The sequence below is a fragment of the Artibeus jamaicensis genome, unplaced genomic scaffold, assembly GCF_021234435.1.
Source record: "Artibeus jamaicensis isolate MK-2021 breed Jamaican fruit bat unplaced genomic scaffold, CSHL_Jam_final contig_1686, whole genome shotgun sequence".
Taxonomy (NCBI): Eukaryota; Metazoa; Chordata; class Mammalia; order Chiroptera; family Phyllostomidae; genus Artibeus; species Artibeus jamaicensis.
The window spans coordinates 394,026-420,059 of NW_026521327.1; the positions used below are offsets into that span (position 1 = coordinate 394,026).

At 42.3% G+C, this 26,034-nt stretch overlaps 1 protein-coding gene across 1 annotated transcript; it reads left to right on the forward strand.

Moving 5' to 3' along the window:
• The first annotated feature begins 110 nt into the window (after positions 1 to 110).
• STEEP1 (STING1 ER exit protein 1) lies at positions 111 to 20,680 on the forward strand. The gene is made up of 8 exons (XM_053669754.1): positions 111 to 277; positions 1,460 to 1,577; positions 11,563 to 11,604; positions 13,371 to 13,509; positions 14,222 to 14,311; positions 15,135 to 15,227; positions 16,439 to 16,508; positions 16,561 to 20,680. Exons 1-7 carry the CDS (start codon positions 154 to 156, stop codon positions 16,499 to 16,501), a joined length of 669 nt encoding a protein of 222 aa, XP_053525729.1. The 5' UTR covers positions 111 to 153; the 3' UTR covers positions 16,502 to 16,508; positions 16,561 to 20,680.
• The last annotated feature ends 5,354 nt before the right edge of the window (positions 20,681 to 26,034 follow it).

The window sequence follows — 26,034 nt, forward strand, 5'->3', positions numbered from 1 at the left end:
AGCCTAATGAGACAGCCCGGAAGTCCGCGTGACAGCTACTGACAGCAGCTTAGCTGTTACAGTAGGGGATAGGTTCGACGCGCGTCTGTGACGTCACTTCTGCGCGACCCTCAGTTTTGGCGTTTGGCGTTTTCTAGGTGTCACCTGTGAACCATGCCTAAAGTTGTGTCCCGGTCAGTTGTCTGTTCCGACACTCGGGACCGGGAGGAGTATGACGACGGCGAGAAGCCCCTCCACGTCTACTACTGTTTGTGCGGCCAGATGGTTCTCGTGCTGGGTATGTAGTGGGGAGCTGGTGGGCGGCCCAGGGCGCTGCAAGGAGCAAACTTCCGGTTCTTCAGTACAGTTTTTCTCAGGCTGTGTGATCTGGGAGCCACATCTATTTGAAGATTAGTGGGCTTTCCCTCTGCATCAACATCCTCCCTACACGTCTGTTAACCTTGTAACTCTATATCCAGACCCCCCTCCTTAAAACTAATTTCTCTTTCAGAAACAGTACACCTTATTTCCCCTCCTCTCACTCCGCTTCCGGATACCCCAGTAGCTCTTATCGTCAATGAAAATAAAATCCTTCCTTGATCCTACGTTCTCCTCCAACTATAACCCCATTTCTTTGCTTTTTAAAAAATAGCAAACTTTTCGCCCTGGCTGGTGTAGCTCAGTGGATTGAGCACAGGCCTGTGTGTTCGATTCCCAATCAGGGCACATGCCTGGGTTGCCCGCCAGGTCCCCAGTAGGGGACACATGAGAGGCAACCACACATTGATGTTTCTCTCCCACTCTTTCTCCTTCCCTTCCCCTCTCTCTAAAAATAAATAATAAATAAATAAATAAATAAATAGCAAACTTCTAAAAAGGCTTGCCTGTATTGGCTGTTTCTGCATCCTCACTTGCCACTTGACCTCACTTGAGACAGGCCTTCCTTCCCACCTCGCCATCTAAACCACATTTGTCAACGTTAATAACTGAACATATTACCAGTTCCAGTGGTCATTTTAGTCCCCATTCTCAGCAGCATTTGACAGAGATGAGCACTCCATCCTTCTTGAAACAGTTTTTTCGTTTGCTTCCATGACTCCCCGCTCTCTTGATTTTCTCCTACCTCCATTTTGCCCCTTCTCAGTGTCTGGTTCCTTTTTCTGTCTCAAACTTAGGCCTTGCAAGGCCCTAGGACTCAGTCCTGTCACCTGTTCTCAATCTGTACTCACTCCCTAAGTGATCTCATCCATTCCCAAGCTTTAAATACCATTCTACAGGGTGTATGTAACAGAGCTGGGACTAAAATCCAGGTCTCCTGACACAAAGTCACTTTTAGTTGGAAAATTCAACGATAGGTTTCAATAAGTATAGTTATTATAGTAAAAATTTTGGTGCTAGGCCCCCCACCCCCAAAAACTTCTGATTGCCTCAGGGTAATTTTCAGTGACTCTAATAATCAAATCTTTCTCCATTACTTCAGACTGTCAGTTAGAGAAATTGCCGATGAGGCCCCGGGATCGGTCCCGGGTGATTGATGCTGCCAAACATGCCCACAAGTTCTGTAACACAGAAGACGAGGAAACTATGTATCTTCGCAGGTAAGAGGTTGATATTCTCTGTATGGGATTTTCTTATTGTGTTTGGGCCTAGTTCTGAGACTATAAATACTCTATCTAGTGTCAAAAAGGTTATCCATTTGGGCCCAAAACAGTGATGTTCGCGGTAGATCTCTAACTTCTGTTAATGCAGCAGTATCTTTGTTGTGTTTTGTTGAAATGGTGCTGGGATGCGATTCTATTGCCATTTGAGAGCTGTAATTTGGGGGATTTTTTTTTCAAGTAGAATGAGGTCATTCAACCTGTAATGTCTTGGAGCATGTTATGTACAGGCACTGATTTAGGGACTGCATCTGCGAAGATGAATAAAGTGCCATCCTTACCATTAAATAGTGCATGGCTCAGTGAGGGAACAGGCTACCTTTAATGATATGATGAAATACTGGTGTACTGAACAAAAGACTATGGGAAAACAGATAGGAGTGGCTCACCCTGCCTGAATGGTGGTCAGGAGAAGTAGAAATAGATGGTGACTTTGTGTTTGGCCTTGAACTAGGATTTCACAAAGTAGATGAGGGGAATGAGAAGCATTCCAGATGGAGGGAATATGGAAACGTTAAATGCATCAAATATGTATGCTTTGGAAATTTGAGTAGGGTTTTTTTTTTCCACTAGAACCCAGGGCACCCTACTGGAATCCTGGGGTGAGGACAATAAAATGCTGAAGTGGGCCAGTTCAGATCTGTAGGCAATAACCATCTCCTTTTTTAAATCAGAGGAGTGATATGGGTAGATCTCTTGTAGATTTGGGAGTCCTTGGTGTATGTGGAGAATTGAAGCCTGGGAAGGGATAAAATTACATGGAAAGATTGTGGAGGAAAAAAAAAAGAGAGGATTGAAGATACAATCCTGGGAAGCACTCGCATTTAAAAACCAGACAGAGTAACTGGAACAGAACCAGCAGAACCTGGTGGTGTGGAAAACAGGAGAGGACAGAGTTTTAAGAAGTGCGTGTGCATGGCCATCAACAGGTGCTGGATGCCAGAGAGAGGTTAATTCTAGAGAATTTAAAAGTCCATCCCCCTGGCTGGTATAGCTCAGTGGATTGAGTGTGGGCCTGCAAATCAAAGGATCACAGTTCGATTCCCAGTCAGGGCACATGCCTGAGTTGCAGGCCGGTTCCCATTAGGGGACACACGAGAGGCAACCATACATTGATATTTCTCTCCCTCTCTCCTTCCCTTCCCCTCTAAAGATAAATAAATAAAATCTTTAAAAAAAAAGTCCGTCCATCTAGCCATTCATTCATCAAATATTTCATTTTTTTTTATCTCTTACCTACCAAGTGCCATGTACTGCCCTAGAAACTTGGGATATTCTAGTAGATTAGTTTGCTAAACTGGGTGGCTTAAAACAATACAAATTAATTGTTTTGCAGTTCTGGTGGCTCGAAGTCTGAAATTAAGGTGTCAGCAGAGCCATGCTCACTCTCTGAAGGTTCTAGGGCAGAATCCTTCCTTGCCCCTTCCTAGCTTCTGGTGTTTTCTAGCCATCCTTGGCATTTCTTGGCTTGTAGATACATCACTGTGATACCCGTCTGCATCATCATACGGGCTTCCCTCTGGGTCTCTGTCTCTGCTTCTTCTGTTCTCCTAAGGGCACCAGTCATATCGGAGTAGGGCACATTCTACTCATCTGCATGACCTCATCTTAATTAATTACATCTTCAACAACCCTTTTTTCAAATGGGGCCACATCCTGAGGGTCCTGGAAGGATATTCCTTTTTTTTTAAAGATTTTTATTTATTTATCTTTAAAGGGGAAGGGAAGGAGAGAGGGAGAGAAACATCAATGTATGGTTGCCTTTCCTGCGTCCCTTGCTGAGAACTGGCCTGCTGGGAACTGGTCTGCAACCCCGGTATGTGCCCTGACTGGGAATTGAACCGCAATTGTCTGGTTCGCAGGCCCGCGCTCAATCCACTGAGCTACACCAGCCAGGGCAAGGATATTCCTTTTTAAAGGGTCACTGTCCAACCCAGTACAACCAGTAAACAAGCAAGGACCCTGCCCTTGTGAAGCTTACATTTGAGTGTCAAACTAGAGAAAGCTACAGGCTGGTATCTATCGATGTTTATTTAAGAAACCAAACTGGTATCAGCCCACACTAATGAAAAAAGTTATTAACCACTGCTAGGGGACATTCAGTAGGAAATCAAGCACTAGTGTGACAACTGGGCTTCCAGAATTGTGCAGTTGAAGATGATTTTGGTTATATACCAGATACACCCAGGGGCACAAATTGTAAGGAAACTTATGATATTCACAGGCAATATCAGAGGAACACTTCGTTATGGTGCATAGAAAGGTTTATAAATGACATGCCCTATCTAAAGCTAATTCCTTCTCGTGCTTTTTCTCCCTCTATTAATCTTTATTTCGGTTTCTAATTCTGAAAATTATTAACTATATTTAGGATCAAGAGGGGAGAGGGAAGGGAACTTAAGGGGAAAAGGGGGGAGGGATTTGGAGGAACAAGTATGAAAGACACAGAGATGAGGACTGGGGGGGGGGGAAATGAGAGGGAGGGGGGAGACCGGGCAGGGGGGTGGGGTGGGATGGGAGAAATAGATTAAAAAAAAATGTACTTGAAAAGTAACTAAATAAAATTTAATAAAAAAAATAAATGATTAATTATGTATTTCCATGACATATTACATATGTTGTATATTATATATACTACTACATAATAGTAGTATATATATTATATATAGAAAGAATATATATTATTTAGTTAGTACAGAAAGTAATCTATAATGCAACTAGGCCACAGATTCCTATGACACTGTAACACGGATGTCCCCAGTTTTAGGCCAGAAAATTGTGTGGTCCTTGGCTGACGTACAAACCCTGGAATCCAGTCAGCCTGGTCCTGGAAGTGAGCCAGCTTCAGGCCCAGCTTTAGTGTTGGGTACGTCCCAGGCCTGAGGCTTCTGGCCAAGTGACTCTGTTGAGCCATAGAGTTCTTAGAGTTTACCGACAAGGCATGGTAAACTCCTCCTTGGTGGATAGGGTTCCTGCTCTAGTCATGACCAGTCTAGTGTGCTCCCCAGCTGGCCAGGGTGGAATTTCGGCCTGCTCCTTACCCTTCTTCTGTAGCCTGCTGAGTGTGGGAGTACCAGTTACTGAAAATATAGCAGTCTGCCCAACACAGGTCCTGGAACCCATCACTTTCCACCTCCAAGTCTCTCCATTCCAAAGTACCTCTTCTTTGCCTTGGCCAGTGTGGCTCAGTTGGTTGGACATTGTTCTGCAAAGGGAAAGGTCACTGCTTCGATTCCTGGTCAGGGCACAAATCTGGGTTGCAGGTTGGGTCGGGGTGCATGCGAGAGGCAGCTAATCAATGTTTCTCTCCCTCTTTTCCCCTCTGTCTAAAATAAAGAAATAATTTTTTAAAAAGTACCTCTTCTTTGACACTGTTGTTCCCTAGTCCTCTCTTTTCATCATTTGCCACTCCCCCAGGTGCAAATCAGTGGGTGAGTTTCTGTCTGTGTCTTTGTTGCCCATGCCCCTCCCTTGATGCTTTCTCCGTCCTTGATTTCTGTGAACTTGCTCTTGTGATTCTCCTTATACTTTGGCTTTCTCGGTCTTCTGGATTTTTCTGCCTGCCTGTTAAATGTTGGTCTTCTCCAGGGCTCTGGCCTTGATTTTTTTCTCTCTTTCTCTCTCTTGATACTGTCTTTGGACATTCTCACCACCTTTCATGGCATCAGTTACACGTATATGCTGATGACTCACAAAATCTAGATCTGCCTATGTTTTTGTCCTGTGCCTAAAACTGTATATCTAACTGCCCACTCTACCTCCTCGCCTGATGTTCTACCTCAGATCCACCCTAACAAAGGCCAAACTCATCATTTCTTTAAAGCGGAAAATATTGCAGATCGGTTCACTCAGCTCCACTCCAGATCTTCTCTCATACCGTCCTATATGCTAGTGTCTATAAAGTTAGGGTACATATTCCAGTCCACACCCCAAAAAAACCTCTTAAGATTCTCAATGTGACTTAGCTTTGTCCAAGTAAAAGGGATGGAAGTAGAAGTTGTTGGATGGGGCTTCCAAGGAAAACCTTTTTTACTCTTATTTCTTCCTGCTTTTTGAAAAACAGGCTTGATCATTGGAGCACTGGCAGCCATTTAGGACTGGGAAGGAAAGGCCACAAGAATCGCAAAGCTTTTGCCATGCTATTCTGGGCTCTGGACCCCTGCCAGGACCAGACTTCTTTCACATGAGAACAAACTGTTGTGTTGAAGCCACTGCAGTCAGGTCTCTGTAACTATCAGCCCCACACAATTCCTTCTGTTTCCTCCTCCTGTGATGATGCCGCCTTTCATGCAGTGGCCCGAGGCAGAAGTCTGGGAGCTTGTCCTGTGTTCCTCTCACCCATCCCTGCACCACTTCAATCCCCGGCACACACCCACTCACCGCGTACTGTCAGTTCTACCTTCTAATCTCTTGGCTGCTGCCTCCCGCCCACCCCCGCTACACTACCATCGTTCCAGTTCCCATCATCGCTTGCTTGGGCTGTTGAAGTGGACTCTTTACCTGGTCTTTTGTCTTTGGTTTTACCCTCGTTCTGCCTGAATGATCTCAAACGCACATTATGCCAATCTCCTGCTTCAGATCTTTCAGTGACTCTTCATGACCCACAGCGGTGCCTCTCAAACATTTTTTAGACATTGAATCCTTTCTTCAGATGCAATTCATACCCAAAAGTGTAAATAAGCAGGATGCCACTCTGATTGGAGAAGATTTCAGCCCAACTCATTAAGGACTCCTTCCCTTCCCCTATCCAGTTTCATTTAGGGATCATTATTGCAGAGCACAACTTGAAAAAAAAAATCCTGGTTAGCAGGATAAAATCTAAGCCTGAAGGCTCTCTATGATCTAGCCTTGGCCTGCCTCTTTGTTCTTATTTCCTGGTATGCGCTTGATTTTTTTTTTTAAACAACTGAAAATCATTTGTCATCTCGTATAGTTTCTGCGGGTCAGGAATTCAGGAGCAGCTTAGGGGGATAGTTCTGGTCTCTCCTGAGGCTGTGGTTGAAAGATTGACGATGGGTGCCGTCATTTGAAGTTTTCATTGGTGCTTGGAGTTTCCACTTCCTCGGTGGCTCCCTGGCGTGATTGGCAGCTGAGTGCTAACATTTGGGGCAAAGCCTCAGTTCCTCACCACAGGGATCTTCCAGAGAGGGCAGCTTGAGCATCCTCATGACACAGCAGCTGGCTTCCCACAGTGTGAGTAATCTAAGTGAGAGCACGGCAGAAACTGCAGTGTCTTTTATGTCTAAGACTCAGAACTCAGACACTATGATTTCTGCAGTGTCCTATTGGTTCACACATCAGCCCAGTTCATTGTGGGAAGAAACTACAAGGGTAGCAATACCAGGGTGCAAAGGTCATTGGGGGCCAACCTAGAGGTTGTCTACCACAACCAGGAAGAACATTTGGTTTTGTTTTTGGCCTTCCCTATTGCATATATTCCTAGTGATGAAAGGTAAGAAAGACAACCAAGGACAATTAGTTTAAATATTTGGCTCATTAATCACTTTTTAATAATCATAGCACTTAAAAGCCTTGTCTCATTTACATTAGAGCCTCAATATATATCAAAAAGTTGAATTTTTTGAGAGCAAGAACCTGCCTTATACTTGATCAATTTTTATGAATTTGACAACATCCCATTCGTCATAGGTGCTTGAAGATCAACTCACTGAGAAATGTCCGGCCCCCTTTGATATTCCTGTGCTTTGAAAGCTCCAGCTTACAAGATTGGCTGCCTTTAGGGTTCTAGAAGTCAGTTACATGCTGACTCTTTTCCTTCAGGCTGAGGTTGAGTTTAGAATGCCAGTGGGAACCAGGTGGGGTACACAAAATGAAAAATATTGCTAGTGCCCTAGTCCAGTGATGTCAGCAAATGGGAGCACACGCAACATAAGTAATACTTGTCAGCAGAGGGGCAAAGTGTTAAAGATGGTGGGGATCATGGTGTAGCTCAGTGGATTGAGCACAGGCCTGCGAACCAGACAATCGCGGTTCGATTCCCAGTCAGGGCACATGCCTGGGTTGCAGACCAGTTCCCTGCAGGCCAGTTCCCAGCAGGGGACGCATGAAAGGCAACCATACATTGATGTTTCTCTCCCTCTCTCCTTCCCTTCCCCTCTAAAGATAAATAAATAAAATCTTAAAAAAAAAAAAAGATGGTGGGGATCAGCAGCATCGCAGTTATACCCCAAGCAGCACCACTGTATCTTTTCTCATTCTGGGGGTTGCTTTTTCACTTTCTTCACAGTATTCCTGGAAACACAAATGTTTTTTATTTTAATCAGGTGCCATTTATCTATTCTATGATTGCTTGTGTTTTATTTAGATTTTCTGTTTCTTTCTCTGTGAGTTTTGGTAGTTTGTGTCATCCTGTTCTAGGATTTGTCCATTTCATCTCAGTTATGTAATTAGTTGGTGTACAGTTGTTCATACTGTAATCTTGAAATCTTTTTGTCTTTGAGGTATGTAGTACTCCTTTCACCTTTTTTAAGGGCTAGTAACAGACTGTAATTCTCTGAATATTCTGTGCTGTTTTGCCTAAAACACCACATTCTATCAGGACTGGCAGCTTACACATCACCTCCTCAAGAAGCCTTCCATGCTTACCTCGGACAGATTGGCAGCTCCGACCTCTGTGTCCCCATTACACTGCGTGCATTCCTCTATTTAAGAACTTCCATGATTATATTTTTCCTCACTAAACTGAATTCTTAAAATAATTAATTCAACCATTATTTACTGCATGTCTATTTTGTTTCCAGTACTTTGTTCTGCTCTGGGGATAGAGCGGTGAGACAGACAGGCAAGGTCTCCACTGATTTCTTTATCTCATGGACCTTACAATGTAATGGGATGATGGAAAGATAGAGTAATTATGATTATGAAAGGTCATATGAATGAAACAAAGGGCTCATACCTAGAATCACATGAGAACCCCTTAGAAAAGGTGGTCAGAGAAAGCCTCTATGGGTAGGTGATACCTGAACTGAGACCAAAAAAGATGAGAATGGCACAGCTGTAGTGCATGGCAAGAAGAGCACTCCAGGCAGAGAGAAGGGCCTGTGTGAAAGGTGAGATGTGGGAAAGCACTGTTGCTTTAAAGAACAAAAGGAAGACTTGTGTGGCTAGTGCAATAGGAAGAGAGAGAGGGAATGTATGAGATGAGGCAGGGGCCTGATTATGGGCTCAGTTGCTGTCTGCTAGGCCATGGTAAGGAGTTGGGATTTTATTCTGGGTGTCTCGGGATGTCACTCTTTAATTTTTTTAAAAATCCTCACCCAGTGATTTTAGAGAGAGGAGAAGGGAGAGAGACAGAGAGAAACATCAAGGTAAGGGAGAAACATTGATCAGTTGCCTCCCACACCTGCCTCGACCAGCCCACGACCTAGGTACGTGCCCTGACTGGAATCAAACCCGTGACCTTTTGGTGTGTGGAACGATGCTCCAACCAACTGAGCCACCTGACCGGGGCAGGGAAGCCACTGTTGACTTTATTTACAGAATGATTTGGAGTGAGACAGTAGTGGAAGCAGATTCTAGAATAAGCAGTCAGAATTTTTATTTTAGATATGAATTTAGAGTAGGGAAGGCCTAACTGTCTGTCTGTCTGTCTCTGTCTCTCTCTCACTCTCATACACACACACATACAAACATACATACACACACTATCTCTTTGATCACACAAAAATCTAAAATTTCCACGTGGGGGGAAAAAATCAAAGACAAATACAAACTGGGGAAGAAATGTTTGCAAAGCCCCTTAACATTTGCACGTCTCCTTAATATACAATAAAAAGACGACTCAACAGACAAAGGGTAGGACCTGACAGTTCACCCCCCAAAAAAGAAAATACAAATGCCTATCAAGTATATGAAAAATGCCTTGTTTCATTCTTTTAAAACAAAGAATTACAAGTTACGAGATCACATTTTTCACATGCAAGATTGGCAGTAGTGTACTTTAATAACATACTGTGTTGACTGTGGGGACACAGGAAGTCTCACATTGGTGACGGGAGTGTGAATGGTTCAGCTTCTCTACAGAGTAATTTGGTGGTGTCTATCAGAATTTAAAGTGGATACACTTCTAGGAATTTATCCAACAAGTAAAAGACATTTGGTTCATCCATACAAAGGAATACAGTACAGACCTTATAAAGAATGAAGCAGTTCTTTATCAATGATGGGGAAGGATCACGTGTATATTTTTTAGGCAAGATACATTTTTAAAGATTTTATTCACTTTTAGAGAGAGGGGAAGGGAGGGAGAAAGAGAGGGAGAGAAACATCAATGTGTGGTTGATTCTCACGTGCCCCCTACTGGGGGACCCAGCCCACAACCCAGGCGTGTGCCCTGACTGCAGACCAAACTGGCAAGCCTTGGGTTCACAGGCTGGCACTCAGTCCACTGAGCCACACCAGCCAGGGCCCAAGATACATTTTTAACTGAACAAAGAGGTAGAGGATAGTATAAGGTATGCTACACTTGTCCAAAAAGCAAAAGAAAACTATTTTCTCTATGTGTCAATGAGGATTCTTTGTTTGTATCATCCACTATCTCTGAGAGCAATGGAAGAAACCAGAAACAGTATTTACTTCTGGGGAATAAAACTGGGTGGGTGGAGATTTACTTCTCATTTTATACTCTGTATAGACCATGTGCACATATTGTCTATTAAGAAATTTAGCCCTGGCTGGTGTAGTTCAGTGGATTGAGCATGGGCCTGTGAACCAAAGCATCACTGGTTCAATCCCCAGTCAGGGCACATACCTGGGTTGTGGGCCAGGTCCCCAGCAGCGGGGTGTGAGAGGCAACCACACATTGATGTTTCTTTCCCTCTCTCCTTCCCTTCCCCTCTCTCTAAAAATAAAAAAAAAGAAAGAAATTTAAATAGCCCTGGCTGCTCTGGCTCAATAGATTGAGCGCTGGCCTGTGAACCAAAGGGTCACTGATTCAATTCCCAGTCAGGGCACAGGCCCGGGTTGTGGGCCAGGTTCCCAGTGGGGGCCATGAGAGAGGCAACTGATCTTCACACATCATTTCTCTCTTCCTCTTTCTCTATCCCCCTCTCTCTAAAAATAAATAAATGCTTTTAAAAATATTTAAACCAATGTGTGGGGGAAGTGGGGAGACCAGTCAGAAAGCTGTGACCATAGTCCTGGGAACAGATACTGGTGGTCTGGGCTGAGGTGCTGAAAGAAAGGTGGAGAACTTGTTGGTTTAAGGGTTTTTTTTTTTTAATTTGGAGATAAAAGCCACAGGATTTGCACATGCAGGGGTGTGGGAGATAAGGGAAAGTGCAGAATCCAGGATGTGTCCCGGGTTTCTGTTAAGTAACTGGATGGGTGGAAGAGTTGGTTATCTAAGAAACTCCTAGATAAGGAGCACTCTAAGGCAGTGTTCTGTGAGCTGCTGCATCTGATAGCCTGGGCTTGAATTCAACCTATTCTAGTTCCTCATTGTGTGAGCTTGGGCAAATCATTTATTTGCTTTGTGCTTAGGAGCCCTCATCTGTAAAATGGGAGTGATGACATGACCTACCTCACAGGGTTGTTGTAACGATTAACAGAGTTAATACATGTACACTTTAGAACAATTGCTGGCACGTAGTAAAAGCTGTATAATCAGTTACCTCTATTGTTGTTGTTATTGTTGTTACTGCAACTAAGGTGGCTGCTAGGACTGTAATACTGCGCCTCCTCTTCCTTTGCCAGGGAGATGCCTGACCCCTGTTAGGGGCTTAGTCAGTGTTTGGGAGAGGGAACGGGTGCTTTAAAATGAATACGGGTTTAATAAGCAGTTGATCTAGCAGATGACAAATTTCGAAAGACACTTTTAGCGTTTGAAGAAATGAAATAGTGATGTTAGTAGGTTATGAGATTTGCTCATATCTTTTTGCTTTAACTTCTGTTGTTTTGGGTGCAGGCCTGAAGGCATCGAACGACAGTACAGGAAGAAGTGTGCAAAGTAAGTATGAACAGTGTGGGTTTCTCTGCACGTAAGCAACTAGAGGCAAGAATGTGTCAGGAATAGAATTATTTGGATACAATTCTCTGTTGTATCTTTTTTAAAAAAGATTTTATTTATTTAGTTTTAAACAGAGGGGAAGAGAGGGAGAAAGAGAGGGAAAGAAACATCAATCAGTTGCCTCTTGCATGCCCCCTACTGGGGACCTGGCCTGTAACTCAGGTACATGCCCTGACTGGGAATCAAACTGGTGACCCTTTGGTTCTCAGGCTGGTGCTCAAGTCACTGAGCCACACCAGCCAGGGCCTTTGTTGTATCTTTATCCTTATAATCTCTACACAAATAACAATATGCTTCTGGAAGAGACAAGTCAAAGTTAACATCTCTGACCAGCTGGCTAGAAAAATAGGGTTTTAAATATAGTATTAGTTTTGAAAGTCGAGGTGTAATTTATACGTAACTAAATTTGCCCTTCTTCGGTGTACCATTTGATGGGTCTTGACAAAAGCTTGCAGTCATGTAATAGCACCACTACCGTGATACAGAACATCCTTAGTACCCCATGAGCTCTTGGCGGTTACTCCCCTGCCTCACCCCCTCCCCTGGCAATCACTGATCTGCCTTCTGTTAACTGTGGTTTTGCCTTTTATAAAATTTTATGTAAGTTCTACAAAATGTGTTTTACTATATATTGTACAGCCTGAATCTGTTACATCTGGTTTCTTTCACTTAGCATAATGCTTTTGGGAATCATCCAAGTTATTGTGTGTATCAGTAATTTCTTCCTCCCTATTGCTGAGAAGCATACTGCTCCACCAGTTTGTTCAGCATTCACTCGTTGAAGGGCAGTTGAGTTGTTGATGGTTTTGGCTATTACAAATAGAGCTGCTATGAACATTCTGGTATAAATCTTGATGGGAACATGTGTTTTCTCTTGGAGTGAGGTTACTGGGTCATATGGTAAATGTAACATAGTGTAATTTAATCTAGGCCCACTTATAAAACCTGAAAGTTTATTTAATGCAATACACACACACACACATATTCTAGCTTTAGATTAATAGAATATTAAACAATAGTAAGTTTAATCTTGTTTCAATAATTAACAGTTACATCTTGGCTCTCAGAAGACTCAGAGAAGGAGGGGTAAAGCAGGGAGAGGGCCAAGAAGGTATTTTTAGTTCACAGCCACACTGGATTCATTAAATTGGTTTTATCTGATCTTACGAGTCTCCCGCATTTAGCTGAAAAAGTATAAGAATGACCAGCCAAAGAAAGTAGGACGATTACTACAGGAATTTGTGCGCCAACCACTGCAGCGGAGCCTTTACACTCCCTCTTAGCACTGTGGAAACAAAACAGAACGAGATGAAACCCGCAAACTAGTCACCCAGGCACCTGGGAAGAATGGCAGCAGTTTTGACCAGGAAGCAGTCAGTAGCAGGAGCCAGCATTTACCAAATCTGTCTGATGGTAAGAATCACTTGAGATGCTGAGGAAAATGACAGAGACTAAGGCTACCCGCCTCCGCCCCAGATTTGCTGAATCAGGACCTTCTGGGGGTGGGGCGAAGGCATCTGATCAGTAGTTTGAACAAGCACCCTCAGTGATTCTTACTGAGTAGTTTGGGGAGACATTGGAAGGAACACATCCTTAGTTTATGCCACACAGAAAAATATTCCTGGAATCTCAGCACATTTGACAAATCCCCGCTTAGGGGATCTACATTCTGAGACTTCCCAGTGACTCACGCTGCTGCTTCTCAGGTGTGGATTGCCACTCTTCTACCAGTCCCAGCCGAAGAATGCTCCTGTGACCTTCATTGTGGATGGAGCAGTAGTCAAGTTTGGGCAGGGTTTCGGAAAAACGAATATATATACTCAGAAGCAAGAGCCTCCTAAGAAGGTAATTGTCATTGAAAGAGACAGACTGGTTAATACACCTACAGATGTTGCCCTAAATTTTAAAATAAGATTATAGTGCATAAGAAACTGTCCTTTATGAATAAATACATTCTTTATTAAGAGAATGTCATTTTTATGTAATAATGTGTTGGTTTTTTCTTTCTTCCAGCTTCCCTATGAGTAAAGTTAGAAACTGTATTTTTTGAAGAGTTTACTTATTTTTATAGAGAAGGGAAGGGAGGGAGAAAGAGAGGGAGATAAACATCTATGTGTGGTTGCCTCTTACGCACCTGCTACTGGGGACCTGGCCCGCAACCCAGGAGTGTGCCCTGACTGGGAATGGAATGGGTAACCCTTTGGTTTGCAAGCCAGTGCTCAATCACTGAGCCACACCCACCAGGGCGGAAATGTATGGTTTTTATTCACATTTACTTCCTTTCAAATTTCTTCTTTTTCCAGATTTAAAATGGAATGAATCAGGCTAATTTTCAGATGTACTTTAAAAAACCTTAATGGACAATGTTAGGACAATCTAAAGCAAATAAAAGTATTAGCACTTTTAGATAGGCCAGCCTATCCCAAAGAGGTGGCTGTCCACCCCCAACGGCTACCTTTCCCAGCACCCAGGCATGTGCGCACCTGCTCACATGCACACAGGGCTCACAGAGCCTCTTGCTGTGTCTAGACTGATTCCTCCTCTTCTGCGACTCCAGGTGATGATGACCAAACGGACTAAAGACATGGGCAAGTTCAGCTCTGTCACTGTGTCAACTATTGATGAAGAGGAAGAGGAGATTGAGGCTGTAAGTGCTTCTGCTCTCAAGGGAATTGAACTGTGGGGGGGGGGAGTTGGTGTGAAAGGAACAAGGCTCTAGAATGAGAGCATCCAAGCAGCGGAATAATCAGAGACTGCTTGTAAACCTTGCTCTGCCGGTAAGAAACTATGAGACTGGCTAGTTCCTGTGTCCCCGAATCGCAGGACCATCTATAAAATGAGAACCAGGGAGTTTCACTTCATCAGTGCTATTTCTGTCACTCTGTGTTTTTGAGAGATCTTAGGGGTCAAATCCCTCATCCCTCTTTAGTTTAAATACTCCTGGGCTCAACGATTTCAGGTCCCTTCCTGTCTGGCTCTGATGGTTTATGAATCTGCCCTAAGCAGTAGCGGCAATTATGTTTATGGTTCTTCAGTATAATAATGTTGACAGAGCTGTTATCGGTTAGTTTTTAAACATTTTATTTATTTTTAGAGAAGGGAAGGGAGGAGAAAGAGAGGGAGAGAAACATCAATGTGTGGTTGCCTCTTGCATGCCTCTCACTGAGGACCTGGCCTGCAACCCAGGCATGTGCCCTGACTGGGAATGGAAATGGTGACCCTTTGGGTTGCAGTCCACACTCAGTCCACTGAGTCGCACTAGCCAGGGCTGTTATCTGTGACTTTTAAAATGATTTCAGTTGAAACCTGACCTCTCCTGGATTACTGAAAAGCTGCAGAGTTGAAAGGGAACAGCCCTGCCGTTTTAGTAATAATTTCATAATTTAACTGGTACAAATTGGTACTTACGGTCTCTGTTGTTACCCATTGGTGTGACTGCTGGTTTAATGACACTTCTTTTTTCCCCTCAGAGGGAAGTTGCTGACTCGTATGCACAGAATGCCAAAGTAATTGAAAAACAGTTGGAGCGCAAAGGCATGAGCAAAAGGCGGCTGCAAGAGCTGGTGAGTGGCATGTGGTAGCAAGGTGCTGGGCTGGACTGTTTGGATTGCTTGGTCTGAAAGATCCTCCAGTAGTCAGGGACATCTTTAGGACATCCATCAGGGGTTACCAGTATATTTAGCTGCCAGGTGTTTAGCCCTGGGCTGTGACTCTTGGCGTACCATGCTTTGGAGTAGTTACCACAGGATCCAGCCCCTAAATGATGGTACTTGTTAGCCAGTCCTAACTAGAATGCTATTTTCATCTGCTACTTTTGGTCAGGAGTTACAGATCAAAGTTTATGGGCTCTTTCCCAGGGTGTGATGGCACACCACGGTGCTCCATGGGTAGGCCCAGCACTGGGGCTGCTTGTTGCTCCTTAAAGCCCTGACTCCACCACCCGTTCCTGCATTTTTCATGGGCTCCTCATAGAGTGTGCACACCCATAGGTGATGGTGTCTACATGTTTGTTTTCTTGATAATAATTTACTTATGATATTTCTGTAAAATTAGACAGCATTTTGTTAGTGCCTTATTAAAAGCTATACCAATCTGCCCCAGTGACTGTGGAGGATTTTTCGGTGACAGCTGGTAGGTCTTGGGAGCCGCTTCACTTTGCCGTGGTGGTTTTTAGAGCAGTGCTTCTCAAGTTTTCTGAGGTGAAGGTTAGTGCTTTATTATTATTTTTTTAATTTCCAATTTGTAAGAGCAGATTTGTAATTTATCAAATACAATGAAATGGATTTGTCTCAGTTATTTTTATTAAATTATTTTATTTTATTATTACTCTGTCAAATGGCTGTAAAAGTCTCTGAATATTGACTGTCCATGTTTGTGTGGATTTTGCATGCACCAGTAAGAAGCAGGTCTTGGGCCACACAACTCTAAGTAGCGCTGTTCTAGAACAGTGTTTTTCTTCCTGTTGTACCAACAATAAGATACTGGTACACCGTGATATCAACTGATTATGTCAGCCCTCTGGGAGTCGTGGGGCTGGGGGATGCCTGTGCTGACCACCGTTGACCGCAGCCTTGTGCGTCATCATTTTCTGTGTGCCGTACCAGCAGAAAGGTCAGAAAGCAGTTGCTAGAGATTCATAAGGAGCGTAGAACTACTATTCTAGTTTGTATACTAAATGGGCATGGACGGAGAGTGTTTGGGCAGGTAGTGATAAAGAAGGAAAACAAGAATTTCATATCATGTATCATGACATACACCTTTTCTTCCTCCCCAGGCTGAACTGGAAGCCAAGAAGGCAAAAATGAAAGGGACTTTGATTGACAACCAGTTCAAATGATCAGGACCTTTCTCTGAACCCAGACTAGAGGCAAGCATTTAGGCCAGACGGCAAAAGACCTTGTTCTTGACGGCGTGCACTGCTTCCTACCTTTGCTCCCCAGCAGAAGGCTTTATGTTGCTCCTACATTCATTGAGGTCTTTGAGTCCATCTGACCTGCTTTCTAGAGTTGGGTTTTTTTAATCTTTCTATATATGGCTCTTCTGTACTGTTTTTTTTTTTTCATTTGATATAAACATTCTTAGCTGTATAGGAACTCTATGAATAGATCAGTGCTTAACTATCTCTAATTTTTAAAGTAGCTGGTCTTTAATAATATGTTCAAAGATTTTTGAAAAAAAATTATAAGTTGCCATAGAAAAAAGTGGCGTGTAATTAGATTTAAAAGCACAGCCAGTCAGATCCCTTGAGGTCTTGGCAGGTATCAGCTATGGTTTGAATCTCTTATTCTATCACAGAAAATCGATAAAAGTCAGACTCTGTATAAAGCTTCCTTTACTTCAAATATGAAAGCTGTAAGTGAGCCATCCCTTATCAGACTTTGCACTTAAAGAAGCAAAAGCCAGATTGCATGAGGGGTTAGGGTAGCTGAGATCTGAATGCAAATGGAGGACTTCTGGCCAAGATGGATGCGTAGGTGGAAACATTGTGCCTCCTCACACAACCAAGTTTAAAGACAACAAAGTTTTAGTAACAAAAACGCAACCAAAACACAGAAAATTGAACTGTATGGAAGTCCAACAACAATGAACCGTTCAGCCAGACCAGTAAGAGGGGCGGAGCCAGTAGCAGAGTGGGGTCGGGCAGGAAAAAGCAGCCGGACTGACCCAGGAGCCCAGGTGGCAACGGGTGGACCCACTGAGGGCGCAAGACGGCTGGCTGACTGCAGTCACACATTCGAGTGCAGATAAACCAAGCTAAGGAGCGAGCAGTGAGACAGACTGCTCAGGCTAGGGCCCCAGTGATAGGAATTAGAGCCTGAAAACACCAATTGGAAGGACTTTTGGGTCGAGGTGCCGGGAGAGGCTCCCAGGCTCACAGAGAGTTTGTTGGAGAGACCCACAGGATCTTGGAGGGTGCACAGGCCCACACACCCAGGAACCAACACCAGAAGGGCCCAATTTGCTTGGGGGAAGCAGCAGAGGGGACCAAAATCTGGCAGTGTGGAACTAGCGCCATTGCTCCTCTCTGACCCCACCTCCACATATAGTGTCACAATCCAGTGACTGGGTCGCCCCACCCTGGTGAACACTTAAGGCTCCGCCCCTCATATGTAACAGGCGGGAACAGACCAAAACATTATGGCTCAAGAACAGCTCCAGAACCAATACTTCTAAGCCACCAAAGGATAGCCAACCTACCAAATGCACAGTTCAAAACGCTGGTGATCAGGATGCTCACAGAACTGGTTGATTTTAGTCACAAATTAGAGGAACAAATGAAGGCTACATTAAGTGAAATGAAGGGAAATGCACAGGAAACCAATAGTGATGGAAAGGAAACTGGGACTTAAGTCAATGGAGTGGACCAGAAGGAAGAAAAAAAAGACCAAATAGAAAAGAATGAAGAAACAAGAATTCCAAAAAATGAGGAGAGGCTTAGGAACCTCCAGGACCTCTTTAAATGTTCTAACATCTCTGAATCATAGGGGTACCAGAAGGGGAAGAGGAAGAACAAGTGGAAACCTTATTTGAACAAATAATAAAGGAGAACTTCCCCATTCTGGCAAAGGAAATAGACTTCCAGGAAATCCAGGAAGCTCAGAGAGTCCCAAAGAAGTTGGACCCAAGAAGAAACACACCAAGGCACATCATAATTACATTAGCCAAGATGAAAATGAAGGAGAGAATCCTAGAAGCAGCAAGAGCTAAGGGGACAGTCACCTACAAAGGAGTTCCCATCAGACTGTCAGCAGATTTCTCAAAAGAGGCCAGAAGTGGCTGGAAAGAAGTATTCCAAGTCATGAAATCCAAAGACCTACATCCAAGATTGCTCTATCCAGCAAAGCTTTCATTTAGAATGGGAGGGCAGATGAAATGCTTTTCAGATAAGGTCAAATTCAAGGAGTTCATCATCACCAAGCCCTTATTATATGAAATGTTAAAGGGACTTACCTAAGAAAAAGAAGATGAAAAAGATGAACAGTGAAAGGACAGCAAAATCAGTTATTGACAACCACACCTAAAACAAAAGCAAACTAAGAGGACAGCTAGATCAGGAGCAGAACCATAGAAATGGAGAGCACATGGAGGGTTAGCAACAGGGGAGTGGGAGGAGGAGAAGGGGGGAGAAGGTACAGAGAATAAGCAGTATAGACAGTAGGTAGAAAATAGGGGAGAGGGCAAGAATAGTATGGGAAATATAGAATCTAAAGAACTTGTGACACATGGACATAAACTAAAGGGGGGAATGGTGGGGGAGGGAAATGAAGGGGGGAATAGGACAACTATAATGGCATAATCAATAAAATACATTTAAAAAATGGAATCTCAGTAAGCAACCCAGGGGAGCTACCATCCTGTCAAGTAGCTAAGAGTACTGCTGCCATGTGTGGGGGCAGTGGCATGTGGGAGGGAGAAATTATAGAGTGAGATTGATGCTGAGGTTGAAAACAGTATATGTTGGGTATTTTATTTCACATTTGCTATTTGTGGAATAATCTTATAGATATAAATATTTAATATTACACCGCTTCAGCAATATCAATATGTAGTGTTTGTATCCAGATTTCATCTGTTCACCCATATTACCAGGTATCGCCTGCATCTAGTCATATCTCTGCAACTGAGTCACCCACCTCAGTTTCTGTCCTCATTCTAAGAGATAATTAGGCATCACGTGCCTAATAACCAACAGTAACCTCTGCACAATTTCTTGACCTCAATTGCCAACAATGACCTTCACCTTCACGCCACTTTAGCCACAAAGTGCCATGCCCACAGGCTGGGTTTCATCTTAGCCGCCTCTGAAATACAGTGCTCTATTCTTTCCCCTCAGCCTGCTATCATTGCTAGTCTGGTACTCCCACTTCTGCTAAAACTGGTTTGTTTTTAGATTTGAAGGGTAATTATCTTGATTATTTTATTAGTAGTAATAATAAAAAATAGTACTAATGATACTAATACTAGCTATTTTTTATCGAGTACTTACTATGTGTCAGGTGCCATGGAAAGCACTCTTATGGGTATTACTTTAATTTAAACATGAAGATAATCTCATAAGAGAGGTTAAGTATAGTAGCTGTACTCCTTATCTGTCGGGGACATATTCCAAGATCCCCAGTGTATGTCTGCACTACACACACACACACACACACACACACACACACACACACACACACGCTATGTCTTTTCCTGTGCATACATACACTTTTTGGCTTGTATTTCCATATCCAAATTTTCATCATCACTACTCTCGTGTTTTGGGGCAATTAGTAAGTAAAATAAGGGTTACTTGAACATAAGCACTGTGATACCCTGCCAGTCGACGTGATAACTGAGACAGCTACAAAGAGACTGATAGGTGAGGAGTATTTACACTGTGGATAGACAAAGGGTTGGTTCACATCCCAGACATAAGATCATAGGGCACTACTCAGCACAGCATGCAATGTAAGACTTTTGAATTCTTTATTTCTGGAATTTTCCATTTAATATTTTCAGACTATGGTTGACCGTGGGTAACTGAAGCCACAGAAAGCAAAAGCACAGATAAAGGCTGGGGAGGGGGAGGGCTACTGTACTGTCCATCATTATAATGTTATAAATGTGTACTTTGAGGCCCTGAGAGTTTGAGTTTCCCAAGTTCCCATAGCCAGCAAGTGACAAAGCCAGAAATCCAACTATGCAAGTATGCTGAACTACTTCTCATGTGGGATTTAAAATGTAAATATGTTATTGAGAACAGATTGCCATTCATTTTGAGAAACCAAGTAAAGTGCAATGTAAAGACAATTGCAAGGAGACATGTGTTCTTCATTATGTTTTCTTCCTATTGAAATCGTTATTAAAATAACACGACATGGTTTCTCTGTTGTCTTTATTTGCTTGTATTTTGTATTTTGGCAGCAATTACAGTGCTTCATGTTAGTATAAAGACACATAGAAATTTCAGTCTTATTCTATTTTTTGGCTTTTAAATGACTGACTAATAAAATGTTATAAAATGTTTCTACTGACATTTGGGAGTATAATTTTATTGTTTAAGAGAAATTGAGAAGCTTTGAAAAAACTAGCTGGTGTCGACCACTAGCGTTGGACCACCTCCCTTTCTCAAGGAAAAATCTTCCCTTTTTTACTCCTCTGACATTTTATTCTACTTCCTCACCAGACTACTCCTCTTCTTTACTCAATTTTAACGAAGGACACTCCATTGTACTTAAGCTTTTAATATTCTATATTCCTTAAGGGAAATAAAAATATCACTGATGGTGAACTAAACCTGTTTTTAAGCTTCATTGAACCTTGATCCTGTTTTTCCCAGCATTGCAATTCCATCACCATCTCCCTTTTTAAAAAAGATTTATTTATTTATCTTTAGAGGGGAAGGGAAGGAGAGTGGGAGAGAAACATCAATGTGTGGTTGCCTCTCGTGTGTCCCCTGCTGGGAACTGGCCTGCAACTCAGGCATGTGCCCTGACTGGGAATCAAACCCATGGTCCTTTGGTTCTCAGGCCCACGCTCAATCCACTGAGCTACACCAGCCAGGCATCATCTCCCTTTTAACCCAGCTTTATCCTGTGATTGATGATCTGAAGTATCCTCACCAGCACCTTTAAGTCTTCTTACCTTGATTTTTTTCACTTAAAACAACCTTTGAATAATTTTAGATTTATAGAAAAGCTCCAAAGATAGTACAGCAAGTTCCTGTATATTCTTCACTCCAGTTCCCCTAACATTAACGTCTTATATAGTGCTATGGGCTGAATTGTACCCCCTTTCATAATTCATATGTTGAAGCCATAACCCCCACTGTAACAGTATTTGGTGACGGGCCTTTGGGAGTTGTTAGGTTTAGATGTGATGAGGGTGGTACCCTCATGACGGGAATAGCACCTTCATAAGAGGGCATTGTCTGTGTCCCTGTCTCTCCTTTTCTGTCTCTAGCTCTGTATGTCTGTGTCTCTCTGTGTCTGACTCTCTCAACCATTCTCTCTCTGCGTGTGTGTGTCTGTCTCTCTCTCTCTCTCAGAAGAGAGCTCTCACCAAATCAGCCAGCACCTTAATCTTGGACTCCCCAGTATCCAGAACTGTGAGAAATAGATGTCTATTGTTTGAGCCACCCAGTCTGTGGTACTTTGTTATAGCAGCCCTAGCAGACTAATATATGTATGGTAGGGCAAGAGGAAGTTTACAGTTGTTTATTTGGAAAATAATACTGAAATAAACAATAATACAAGAATAAACTTTTGTACACTCACAGCTATAAACCTACTTTTGCCTCACCCTGTAAAAAGCCGTATTATATTGGTCAAAACTAAGAAATGAACATTGGTACAATAACATTAAACTACAGACTTCATTTGGATTTCATCAGTTGATCTGCTATGTCCTCTTTCTGTTTCAGGATTCCATATTGCATTTAGCTGTCATGTCTCTTTAAGTCTTTTCTCATCTATGACAGTTTCCAAATAAGTGTGAGGTGATATTTTATGGTTTTGACACACATTTCTCTAACGATTAAGTGACATTGGGCAACTTTTTATATATTTGTTGTCCATTTGTATATTTTCTTTGGAGAAATGTCTATTCAAATCCTTTACCTATTTTTAATTGGGTTATTTGATTGTTTTATTGTGAACATATTTGCTAACTTTTGTATAACTTCTTTGTGAAGAGTTTGTTGAGATCTTTTGCCTTTAAACTTTAAAAAAAACTGATGTGTTGTAAGAACTCTACTCTGGTTATGTCTTTTATCACATATGTGATTTGCAACATCTCCCAGTCTGTGAGTTGTCTTTTTTATTCTCTTAATAGTGTGATACCTTTATGATGCCAGATTATGCAGATTTTCTTCTATCATATACTTTATAATTGGATATATAATTCACTTTAATTTTTGCAAAAGGTTGGAGGCATGTGTAAAGGTTCTTTTCTTGTATATAGATGTCCAGCTTTCCAGCAGTATTTGTTAAAAAGACTTTCTTTTCTCCATTCAGTTGCCTTTGTACCTTTGTCAAAAATCAGTTGACTGTATTTTGGGGCTTTTTCTTCTGTCTGTCGTCTATTTTTGCACAAATACCACACTATCTTGATTTAATTATTATACTTTATAATAAGTCTTTTTTAAAAGGTTTTATTTATTTTTAGAGAGAGGAAAAAGGAGGGAGAAAGAGAGGAAGAGAAACATCGATCAGTTATCTAATGCACGCCCCCAACCGGGCACCTGACCCATTACCCAGGCATGTGTCCTGACTGGGAATCAAACCAATGACCTGTTCGTTTGAGGAACGATGCCCAACCCAGTGAGCCATACCAGTCAGGGCTATAGTAAGTCTTGAAATGAGGTTGTATGAGTCTCCTAATTTTTTTCTTTGTAAGAATTTTTGGCTTATTCTAGTTCCTTTGACTTTCCATATAAATTTTAGAATCAGCTTATTGGTATCTCCAAAATTCTTGCTGGAATTGATTGGAATTTTGTAAAATCTAAAGATCAAGTTGTAGATAATTAACATGTTAATAAAATTGTGTCTTCTATCCCATGAATACACTATACCCCCATTTATTTAGATCTTTGATTGCTTTCATCAGTATCTTATACTTTTCAATGTACAGATCCTACAAATATTTTGCTTACATTTATACCTAAGTACTTCATTTTTTCTGCTGCTATTGTAAACCTTGCCTTACCCCTTTTTTTTATTGTGGTTTTCTTTTTAATTATTTATTTATTTATCTTTAGAGGGGAAGGGAAGGGGAGAGGGAGAGAAATGTCAGTGTATGGTTGCCTCTTATGAGTCCCCTGCTGGGAACTGGCCCCTCCTGGGAACTGGCCTGCAACCCAGGCATGTGCCCTGACGGGGAATCGAACCGCGATCTTTTGGTTCGCAGGCCTGTGCACAATCCACAGAGCTACACCAGCCAGGGCACCTTACCCCTTTTTAAACAAGGAAATAAACTCACGGTGTATTCTCAAACTCACTAGGCCTATTGTGATATGAACTCAAGCTGAAATTCCATCGATCTCCCCACCCCGAGCCCTAAGCTCCCAGTCTGATGTGTCACACAGCGGTATTCTGACTCTCCAGAGCCACTGTCTGGGTAGTGCCCCTTTCTAGTTGACAGAACTCTGGATAATGACTGCAGGACCTTTGGGAGAAAGTCATAAAGAAATTTTATGTTACATACTTACGGCAGCGTCAAGGGCATGCACTATTTCTTGATTCAAAGGTCTCTAGGTAAACCAGTTTGGAATTGCAACAGGTCTGGGAAGTGGGTGAGAGGCAGCAATGCTTTGTTATAGTGACAACAATTAGAGCGAGGTATACACAGGCCAGGTCTTAAATCTTTTTAAAATCTTTTTTTAAGTGATTCTTTTTATTTATTTATTTATTTATTTATTTATTTATTTATTTATTTATTTATTTATTTATCTTTAGAGGGGAAGGGAAGGAGAGAGGGAGAGAAATATCAATGTGTGGTTGCCTCTCATGCGTCCCCTGCTGGGAACTGGCCTGCAACCCAGGCATGTGCCCTGACTGGGAATTGAACTGTGATCGTTTGGTTCGCAAGCCTGCACTTAATCCACTGAGCTACACCAGTGAGGTAAAATCTTTTTTAAAAATTTATTCAAGTATGTAGGGTAATAATCTTCTGCCTGAATATTTTAAGCCGCTGGCAATCATTCCCAATTATTAAATATTTTGATCGACACCGACCTGATTCTATCACAGCAGCCATCCTTAATTGAAAAAAATAAAGCTCCCTATTTAGAATCAGTCCTACAATCTCCTTTCTCTGATCTTCTACCCAAGTGGATGAGTGTCCATATCTTGCAGATGAGTGGAGTTTGACATTGTGAATTTATGGTTCCAGTATCAGATGGGTTCTTCCTACAGCTAGTCAACCCTTTTACTATGTGTCAGCAAGTCTCCTGTTTCACTCAGAAACAACTTCGAGCCTTCACCCACCACTTTCTTCAAATCTCTCTGCCTACAAACTCTCTCTCAGTGGATGACTTTCCTCCCCAAAGTACCAAGAACATAGAGGCATGCTTATTTGTATCAGCTCCCATCCTTTTCTCCTTTCACTCTCACAGGAAGAAGTGGACCCTATTCCTGGTCAAAGTTAACCTGCTATCTTTTATTCAATTGACTGATACGTATTAAGTATTTATTATGTGCTAGATACAGCAGGTCCTTGAATAATGTTGTTTCGTTCAATGTCATTTGATTATAATTTTGATGAGAAAAAAATAGATTCCCAGCCAGGGCCACTGTCTGTGGAGTTTGCACATTCTCTCCAGGATGGTGTGGATTTGCTGTGGGTACTCTGGTTTCCTCCCTCATCCCAAAAATGTGCATGTGAGGTGAGTTGGCGTGTCTACCTTGTTCTGGTCTGAGAAAGAAGGACAAAGTTGGAGGTACCATGCTACCTGATGTCAAACTATACTAAAGGCTACAGTAATCAAAACAGCATTGTGCCCTGGCTGGTGTGGCTCAGTTGGTTGGGTGTTGTCCTGCAAAGCAAAACATCACCAGTTTGATTCCTGGTCAGAACATATGCCTGGGTTGTGGGTTCAAGGAACCGATTCCTGGTCAAGGAACCGATCAGTGTTTCTCACATTGATGCTTCTCTTCCTCTCCTTCTCCCTCCCTTCCTCACTCTCTAAAAATAAATAAATATAATGTTTTTTAAAGAAAGTTTGAAGATTTGGAGAAAAGAAATAACACTGCCATCTTTGTAAAAAAACACTAATGTGTGGGCCTAAGAACCAGACAATCGCGGTTCGATTCCCAGTCAGGGCACATGCCTGGGTTGCAGGCAGGTTCCCTGCAGGCCAGTTCCCAGCAGGGGATGCACAAAAGGCAACCATACATTGATGTTTCTCTCCCTCTCTCCTTCCCCTCTAAAGATAAATAAATGAAATCTTTTCAAAAAAGAAGCATAATTTGAAGGTACAAAATATACAGGGGGGTGTAGTATAGGCCATGGAGAAGCCAAATAACTTATATGCATGACCAATGGACATGAACTAAGGGGAGGATTGTAGGAGGGAAGGTGGGTACTTGGCAGAGGGGGCAAAAAGGGGAAAATTTGAGTCAACTATAATAGCAAAATCAATAAAATATATATTTAAAAAAAACAAAAAACCCCACAAATGTGTATGTAGAATACCCAAAAGAATTGAAGGGTAAACATTTGAAATAACAAGTAAACTTAGAAAGGTTGCTGGGCATGTGGTCAATATTGAAAATTGATTGTTTTCTGTATATAAACAACAAGCAGTTGAAAACTTAAAAAATAAGTATTAAGTCATTACAATAACCTAAAAATACCTAAGGATAAATATAGGAAAACATGTGCGAGGCCTTT

Excerpts from the sequence above, each read along its gene's own strand:
- STEEP1 (XM_053669754.1), top strand. The coding sequence starts at position 154 with ATGCCTAAAGTTGTGTCCCGGTCAGTTGTCTGTTCCGACACTCGGGAC. Across the intron at positions 13,510-14,221 it reads AGCAAGAGCCTCCTAAGAAG|GTGATGATGACCAAACGGAC; the intron begins GTAATTGTCATT and ends CTGCGACTCCAG. Across the intron at positions 14,312-15,134 it reads AGGAAGAGGAGATTGAGGCT|AGGGAAGTTGCTGACTCGTA; the intron begins GTAAGTGCTTCT and ends TTTTCCCCTCAG.